The following is an 8,915-nucleotide window of genomic DNA, read 5'->3' as shown; positions in this document are numbered from 1 at the left end:
TCACCCGTAGGTAGTAGGGTCGCCACGGATAAGGGTGCAGGGAAGTTCTAGGCACCTCGGGTAGCTAAGGTACGGTATGTATGTACCTATGAGCTGTGCTTGTGTAAGGAAGGGAAGGACGGGTTCTCTGTTCGCAACACAATCCTCGAGCACGTCCAAACGACTGCCACCCTGCAGTCGTCGCCACCCACTCACCGAGCCTAGAGCACCACGGCACCAAAGGAGACACAAAGGTGGCCCGGAGTGTCGGGACTCGATCTGCTACTTCCCTCTGACCTAGTTCGAACAGCAGACTTCTGTGCACCCGAACCAACGCGCATGCGCTGGGGACCTGAGAGTGGGGTTAGAGGGCGGCCAGGCTGGATTGGTGATGACGGCCACAGAGCCACCAGAATGCGAGCAGTGGGCCGCGAGCTGTGCGGGTGATGGCGGTACTGTAGTGTAGTACCTAGAGGTAGAAAGACTGAAGATGGACCCAGGTTGGATCTTTCGACTTTCTGGGCTTGGCGCCTGCCCACACGTGTCGGGAGTGGTTCTCGATGTTTCAGGATCGGGCAAGTGCAGACGTACAGGCCATCCCGTGACGAAAGGGAGGGAAAACAAGGATGGAAAAGCGATATCTGACCAGAAGGGCCAAAGAGAAATGTGGGAAGAGCGGAGTGGAGATAAGCAATGTGCAATAAGGTCAGAGAACCAAGCGGTAAGAATCAAGACGGCGGGAGCTTGAGAGGAACTGATGGGACTGGTGTGGTTGCAGAATGCAAAACGCGGGAAAGGGATGGGGAAACGGGGAAGGACCACCACCCACTCGGTAGCGTAAGAATTGCAATGGGGAGAAGGCGCGAGCGTCATCCTGGAAGGCCGGATGTTGCGTGTGGTCCGAGTCGGCTTCTGGCCAAACATCCCTGCGCCACTTCCCACCATGGTTCATATTAGACAGAAAAACAGGCGTGCCTCCAACGAAGCATTGGACCTGTCCAAACCTGGTCTGAGCTCGGCAATACTCCGCAGACTCCGACGTTATTTGTGCAACAGTTCCGAACCTCCTGTTCTTCGATCATCGCGGTATTCGACTCAACACGGTATAGGATTCAACCACAAGTCGAGCTCGTGTGCTGCGTTTTTTTCTTCAACGGTCACGGCGCCATCTCGGTGGCCCGTGACGTCTCTGTACAGCGTATATACTACAAGTAAGTTTGGGCGTTCCCCTGTTTTCTGTTTTTTATCTCCATCTCCGCACCGGATTGTGGGGGCGGGGAAAAGAAACCACAAATGTGCTCGTTTGGGGTTGGCCCTCAACGTCGAGGCAATTCAGACGGGGCGTCGCTTTCTCTTGCGAGGTTGATTATGGTCCATCCAAAACCCTACTTGGTTTCTCCCCATAACACAAACTATTGACGGATCTTTGCGGTTACTAATTGTCTCGACATCGTCGCCTCAGCGGTAAGCCGAAGCCCCGGCCTCTTAGTGCTAAACAGATCGATACCACCATGCATCCCCAGCCGCTCCTACAGGCAACAACAAAAAACTATGCCTCTGGAGCTACAGAGCATGGTTTTCCCGCCGTGTCAAAAGGACCGACGAAAAGATCGACTTCAGTCGAGCTCATGGAGCGTCTTGAGCGGAAGAGCCGAGCTCAGCATGTTACACCAGAAAGCGGGGTGCATCTCCGGCAACCCACTGACAGTTGCATTCACGGAAGTGGAACCGAGGAGGCCTGCGATCCTGGCCGACATCCTCGGAAGCAGAGAGCAACAGGATCGCCAAACTCTGCAGTGAAAAAAAAAAGGAGAATATGAAAGGTGCCGGTCCTCACCGCCTCCTTCTTCAGTCTACGAAGCCCCGTCGACTTTCCGAGGTGTGCACATGGGCACCGCGTGCTCTACTGGCTTGTGATCCTTCTGCACGACAGCCATTGTGGGGTGAGTGGAGGCGCCTGGTTTGGAGATCTGGGGAAGCTCTGATTTACCCCTGTCAGGAGGGGGAGCGCCCCGCAAAATCCCAAATGCGGAGACGAATCGATGGTCTCGGTGGTACGATGGACTTGCCTGAGAGTGTGGACAAGCAGAGCGGCCTGGACGGAACTGCTTGTGCACTAGCACCTGATTGTGCCACGGAATGTCCACTACCGGCCCTCCTCTTTCCATGGAAGAAGTCGCGTGCCACGACGCACAAGACGCACACACCACACAACAATCCCTTGCGGGGCTCTCTCCAATCCGCTGGAATTGTGGCTGCCGAGCTCCCGGACTCGGCGAAGAAAACCAGTGTTCGCCCTCGAAGCCCGTTGCAAAACCCATTTTCGCTTAGGCATATGTACGCAGTCCTGTGGATATCAGCATACGGATTAAATACATACAGACCGCCACTCCACTTTAGACCGGTGGTGAGTGACAGCACAGGAGTCGCTGAACCAGTCTGTTGAGCGCGAGCGTGCTCCGACACAATGCTTGCGAAAACATGACGCGCTCAGGTGCTCCCAGCTTCGAACTGGCGCAGTCCTCGCTCTAACATGGGCAGAATCCGGCCAACTCGGGATCAACATTTGGATGTTGCGGGCTCTTGTGCGCCGAGCGTCACTTTCACCGCGAATTCCCCGCCTAATTAGTCACAACATCACGGCCGTGACATGCGCTACGCGCTAAAGTGCGGCAAACCCTCGAATTTTCGGCTGTTTCGAGGGCGACTCTTGGCGATGGTTGAGCCAAGGCGTTTCGGTGCCTGGCACTCAGGAACAAATAAATCAGCGCGCATCGGCATTAGCGGGGGTCGTCGATTGTCAATCCTAAAGTGCGGCTTTGAGGAAGAAAAGAACTTATACATGTAGGATCTCTGTGCGCGTCTCGGGCCATCGTCTTGCACCGAAAAATGGAAAGCCGGCTAGCCGGCGGGTATGTCGTGCAGACGGTTGAAAGTAGTAGAGTCCTCGAGATTACTGGCGCCGGTCAATATCACGAACGACCCAGTATCGTCTCCCACCATAACGCCTGGTCGGGAAGCGAATATGGGACGCGTCATGATCCAAAACCCTACTGCCCATTTGGTGGACAGCCAGACCAGGCTCGGAGTGTAAGCTTCGAGAGAATGCTCAGGCCCATGGTGTAAATAACCGTGGGTTCACCAAGCAGCTATACCTGAGACTGCGGCAATCGTCGGTGATGATTGGCGGTGCTTTCCTCTGACAGCATCGAAGCCCTCCCGGAGGACTTCGTGGGGTTCTCGAGCTTTGCTCGTGACATCAATCACTGTTGTCATGTTTTGCCAGCATGCAAAGGAAAGGGAGTGGTAAATGTGAGGTCTCAGCAAGCCCAAGAAAGACAATGGGGTCACGGCTGCTCGATCTGATCTACGATTCGTCGGCGGCGAGAGCCCGCGCCGTCGAGCGGGTAGCATCCGGCCCTATTCGGACCCATCCACCTCCCGGCACTCACAGAAAGTTCGCCCGCTTGGACGAATCAGATTCTTTCAGCACGTTCCAGGGACGCGGCTGACCCCCTTCATCAAACCACAGACGTGTACTCATGCAACTCCTTCAACGCCAAACCCGTTCGCTTGTTGTCGGGCTTAACCGCATCCTGTCTCTGAATTCTGGTTAGAGTCGACGACCTACTAGTAGAACTAGAGTTCGAGGTCACCAGATACTGTCCGGTGAGCCTCAGCTGCTCTATGTGAGACATGATCAAGTGAGCGAGCACTCGCGCGCCCAGTTCTCGCACCACGGAAGGCGCTGTTTGTTTGAGTCCGAGACTTCCAATTACTTAGGATGGCTTGTCGAAAGCCTGGAGACCCGGATCAAAGCAGGGATTTTGAAGCGGAGTACGGCGGTAGGAGATCGATCCTTCGTTACAATGACAACAGCATCCTTTGAACTCGGTCTCCAATCTCCCATAAAACAGCCAAGCAACTGAGGAGCAGTTCTGATGGCAGCAGTCGCCAATATCGAAGCCACACTACGTTACCTAGCCCGGCCAAATGCTTGCTTTTTGGGAAACATGGGCCGGGGACAGAGCTAAAGACAATCGGCCCTTTGGTAGGTGCCTAGATCGTGGGTTACGTTCTCGGCGGCTTGCCGCGTTTCTGGAGACGGCGACGGTTACATTCTCCGAGCAGGCATAGTGTCCGCCGAAGAAGAGGTGGGGACACGCTCTCGACAGTGAAAGGTCTTGGTGCCCAGCTTGCCGAACCCAGTGGGTTACACGTTCTCTCCCCGGCGCTGTCCCTTTCCTTTCTTTTCCATCTAACTTGCGCACGTGAAGTGGTTCCAAAGTAACGTTTTGTCTTTCGTGGGGAACGGGGATGGATGATGTGGCTGGTCATGGAGTATATAATAGTACCCAGCAACGCGCCCCTGTCGGCAGCTGTGGCAGAAGGCGTTCTTGAGTCTCCGACGAGTGTACAAGCTGGTTGACTCAAGGTTTGTTTTTTGGTCTCCAGTTCAGAGCAGCTACTCATCGGGCAAGCAACAGTCGTTATGCGACTGCTCCTCCCAGCATTGCTGGCTGTTGCCGGCTTCGTGGGGACGGTGAAGGGACACTGGCTCGGGGAGATCTCTCGTGAGAGCTGTCAGCGCGGCTTGTAGTCTGAAGTTTCAACTGACCGTTCGATAGATCAGGGTTTTGCTCCGTTTGCCGGGGCCAACTATCCCGTCTTCCGCAACGTTAAGGACTACGGCGCAAGAGGTACCCCCCCCTTTCCCTCTCCCCCCCCCCCCCCCCGGGGGAAACTGGTACTGGCTGCTGTCCCGGGCTTGCGGTTGACATGTGACCAGGTGATGGCGTAACGGACGATACGGCAGCCATCAATGCCGCCATCAACGCCGGAAACCCTTGCAACAGGGGCTGTGTAAGTGAAGCATGAGATGGGGAGGAGGGCTTGACGGGCTGGGCACAGTGCTCACGCGCTCTTAAAGGCGTCGACGACCCAAACCCCAGCAGTGATCTACTTTCCCGCCGGCACATACCTGATCTCTTCGTCCATCAAGCCGGCCTACTTCACCCAGCTCATCGGCGATGCTTCGTCTCGGCCAACGCTCAAGGCGACGCCCAACTTTGCCGGGTTCGGTCTCATTGACAGCAATCCCTACTACACCGAGGTGCTGAACTGGAAGTCTCAAAATGTCTTCTTCCGCCAGATCCGCAACTTTGTCATCGACACGACCAACATCCCGCCCGCAACGGCTGCCACCGGTATTCACTGGCCGACGTCTCAGGCGACCAGCCTCCAGAACATTGTGTTCAACATGCCCGCCACACCCGACGTCGTCCACGTCGGCCTGTTCATGGAAGAAGGAAGCGGGGGCTTCTTGACTGACCTGGAGTTTAACGGTGGTGCCACTGGTGCCAGTATGGGAAACCAACAATTCACCATGCGGAATATGAAGTTCAACAACTGCAAGACGGGTAAGTATTGCACCCGTTCCAACCTCCCCCTCCCCTCTTCATCTTTACGACCTGGGATGTGAAATCAGACCGGGCTAACGGACGAAGCCATCATCCAAATTTGGGACTGGGGTTGGACGTATTCCGGCCTGTCCATCAACAACTGCCAGGTCGGTATTGACATGTCGAACGGCAACACGATGAACGTGGGCTCGATCACCCTGATTGACAGCAGCTTCACCAACGTGCCTGTTGCCATCCTCACCTCTTGGACCGAGAACCCGAACCCTGCCACGGTCGAGAGTCTGGTGATGGAGAACGTGGTACTGGACAACGTGCCCGTCGCCGTCCAGGGACCAAACGGAAGAACCCTGCTCGCCGGCGGGTCGACGACAATCAACGGCTGGGGCATCGGCCACAGCTACGGCTCCTCCGGCCCTACCTCGTTCGCCGGTCCAGTAACTCCCAACTCGCGCCCGGGAATCCTCCTCAATAACGGGCGGTACTTCACTCGCTCCAAGCCGCAGTACGAGAGCGTGCCCGTCTCGTCCTTCCTGTCGGTTCGGTCGGCGGGAGCCAAGGGCGACGCCTCGACGGATGACACGGCGGCGCTCCAGAACGCCATCAACACAGCTGTGTCTCAGAACAAGATCCTCTTCCTCGACTACGGCATCTACCGCGTGACCAGCACCATCAGCATCCCGCCCGGCGCCAAGATCGTGGGCGAGACATACCCCGTCATCATGTCGTCCGGCGCCTTCTTCAACGACATAAACAACCCCAAGCCCGTGGTCCAGGTCGGCAAGTCGGGCCAGCAGGGCCAGGTCGAGCTGACCGACTTTATCGTCTCGACGCAGGGGAGGCAAGCGGGGGCGATCTGCATCGAATGGAACCTCGCCAGCGACGCCGGCAACCCCAGCGGCATGTGGGACGTCCATGTGCGCATCGGTGGCTTCACCGGTACGCAGCAGCAGGTCGCCCAATGCCCCAAGACGCCGGGCAACCCGGCCGTCAACGACAACTGCCTCGTGGCCTATATGGGCATGCACGTCACCAAGGGAGCAAGCGGGCTATACATGGAGAATGTGTGGATCTGGTATGTTGCTTGCCATCATCATATCGCTGTCGTTTGTCGGCGGCGGAGGAAGACATGAAATATCAGGCGGGAGTAGAGCTGACACAAAAGAACAGGACTGCCGACCACGATATCGATGATGCTCAGAACACCCAAATCACCATCTATGCCGGCCGTGGTCTCCGTAAGCTTTTCTTTTTCTTCCCTTTTCCTCTTCCCAGCCCCCCCACCCCGCTCCCTCTTTCCAAATATACACAGCCTCCTGGATTCTTACGGAGGGGAAACCGTCCCGAAGGACTTGCAAGGAACAGGAACTGACCAACCGCACCACCACACCATCAAACAGTAACCGAATCCGAAAACGGTCCCCTCTGGCTCTGGGGCACGGGTTCGGAGCACTTTGTGCTCTACCAGTACCAGTTCGCCGGCACCAAGAACATCTTCATGGGCCAGATCCAGACCGAGACGCCCTACTACCAGCCGACCCCGAACGCGCTGGTGCCCTTCCCGGTGGCGTCGGCGTTGCGCGACCCGGATTTCCAGGCGCAGTGCGCGGGCGTCGAGGGCAACTGCGCGGCGGCGTGGGGCCTGCGCGTCGTCGACTCGAGCGACGTGCTGGTGTACGGCGCCGGGCTGTACTCGTTCTTCAGCGACTACAGCACCGCCTGCTCGACGTTTGACGCCGGGCAGACGTGCCAGCAGCGCATCACCTCCGTCGAGGGCTCCGCCACCAACGTCAACCTGTACAACCTCAACACGATCGGGACGCGCGAGATGCTGACGCGGGATGGGAGGCGGGTCGCTTGGTACGCGGATAACCAGAACACCTTTGCGTCCAACGTGGCGGTGTACAAGAGCAACTGAAGGCTTCCTTCCGGGTTGAAAAAAAAAAATGGTGGGGGAAGGGGGAGGGAGGGAGGGAGGGAGGGAGGGGAGAAGGGGATCATGAATGCAACTGTGCACCAGCCGCTTACGGACCTTGGTTCCTAAGGAACGACAAACAGTTACATATAGGTATATATATATGAATATATGAATATATAACAGGGCCTTGCTGCTGTGCACGAGTATGAACTCCTCTTGGTGGAATTGATCCCAAGAATTCCTCGTTTCACCACTTCTGGAGGAGTGCATGCACACAAGCATGCCAACAAAAAACAGAAAAAGAACCCAGGGCTGATGCTGCTGACTAACCCTCCAGCGAGTAACCGACATCCCTCCCTTCGTTCTCCCTCCCGAGCTGGACCAACCGCCTCCGCATCGCCTCGGCCGTCTTCCGCTGCTTGGGGTCCGACAGGACGGCGAAGTCGCACCGGTCAACCCACGTGCCGACCCCGTGCTGGAGCACGTTCCTCGCCCGCTCGCGGCTGCCGTCGGCGTGGCCGACGGATCCGTGCAGCGTCATGCGCTCCTTCTTGACGTCGTACACGCCGCGGTGCAGGATGTTGTTGTCGTAGAAGACGACGTCGCCGGGGGCCAGCTCGACGCGGACCTGGCCGGGGATGTGGTCCTCGTACGGGCCGGCGGCCCTCTCGGCGTCGGTGCGCGCGCGCGCGTGGCTGCCGGGGACGACGATCAGGCTGTCGTCGTCGTAGAGCGGCAGGTTCCACTGCGCGTGCACGTAGGGCTCCCCCGGCCGCTTGAGCCGCGCCATCTCCTCGTCGGCGCTCGCGCTGGCCGGTATGTCGTCGCGGTGCCAGCGCAGCGCGAACGGCCGGTCCTCGCTCACGCCGGGGCCGGACGGCCGCACGAGCATGTTGAACAGCTCCATCGTCAGCTTCTCACCGTCGTCGTCGGCGTCGGCTGCTGCTTCTGAAGAAGGAGGGATGGACAGCAGCTCCCTCGCGACGGCGAGGAGGCGCTCGTGGAAGTAGAGCCGCGCAAAGGCGGCGCGGTCTTCGGGCGCCACGGGCAGGTCCGGGTGCAGCAGGTGCTGGACGCCCCAGATGCCGGCGCGGTCCGGCACCAGCGAGGAGTCCCAAGGGGGGAACTGCTTGCCGACGGTGCGGACGTGCGGCCACCCGCCGGCGCGCGCCGTCGCCGTCAGCCGGGCCGCGGCCCCGCGCAGCTCCTCCAGCTCCGCCGGCGTCAGCACCGAGCGCAGCACCACGAACCCCTGCGCGCGGAGGGCGCTCAGCAGCGGGCGGCTCGGGTCGTGGATGATGTCGGCGGCGGGGGTAGCTGTCATGTCGATGATGTCGATGATGATGATGATGATGATGAAGCAAAAGTAGTATAAGAGTGATGTAGGTCTGGCTCGGTTGTGTTTGGTTGTTATGCGTTCTGTGTACACTCAACGTGTTGGAGCTTCACTCTCACTTTCGAGAGAGAGAGAGAGAGGGAGAGAGATCGGCCCTCTGCTTTATATCACAGAGGATCACCGAAGCACAAAGATAAGAACTAAGAAAGGTAACGAACGGTGGATACGAAGCTATGAGACCTCACATGTTGATATTCGAACT

General features: G+C 57.9%; 2 protein-coding genes across 2 annotated transcripts; one reads left to right on the top strand and one right to left on the bottom strand.

The window, feature by feature from the left end:
- Nucleotides 1-4,471: 4,471 nt before the first annotated feature.
- Nucleotides 4,472-7,317, top strand: MYCTH_102522 (glycoside hydrolase family 55 protein; the record flags this gene model as incomplete). Its single annotated transcript, XM_003664274.1, has 7 exons — nucleotides 4,472-4,553; nucleotides 4,608-4,679; nucleotides 4,769-4,842; nucleotides 4,910-5,399; nucleotides 5,487-6,474; nucleotides 6,570-6,637; nucleotides 6,800-7,317. The coding sequence occupies 7 exons, from the start codon at nucleotides 4,472-4,474 to the stop codon at nucleotides 7,315-7,317; spliced, it is 2,292 nt and encodes a 763-aa protein (XP_003664322.1).
- A 145-nt stretch (nucleotides 7,318-7,462) lies between these two features.
- MYCTH_2307026 (uncharacterized protein) lies at nucleotides 7,463-8,915 on the bottom strand. Its single transcript, XM_003664273.1, has 2 exons — nucleotides 8,899-8,915; nucleotides 7,463-8,736 (listed from the first exon to the last, which is right to left on the bottom strand). Exon 2 carries the CDS (start codon nucleotides 8,639-8,641, stop codon nucleotides 7,643-7,645), a length of 999 nt encoding a protein of 332 aa, XP_003664321.1. The 5' UTR covers nucleotides 8,642-8,736; nucleotides 8,899-8,915; the 3' UTR covers nucleotides 7,463-7,642.

The sequence above is a fragment of the Thermothelomyces thermophilus genome, chromosome 4 (genome assembly GCF_000226095.1).
Source record: "Thermothelomyces thermophilus ATCC 42464 chromosome 4, complete sequence".
Lineage (NCBI taxonomy): Eukaryota > Fungi > Ascomycota > Sordariomycetes > Sordariales > Chaetomiaceae > Thermothelomyces > Thermothelomyces thermophilus.
Note: the sequence above shows the minus strand (reverse complement) of the source record. Positions and strands in the feature narration are given on the sequence as shown.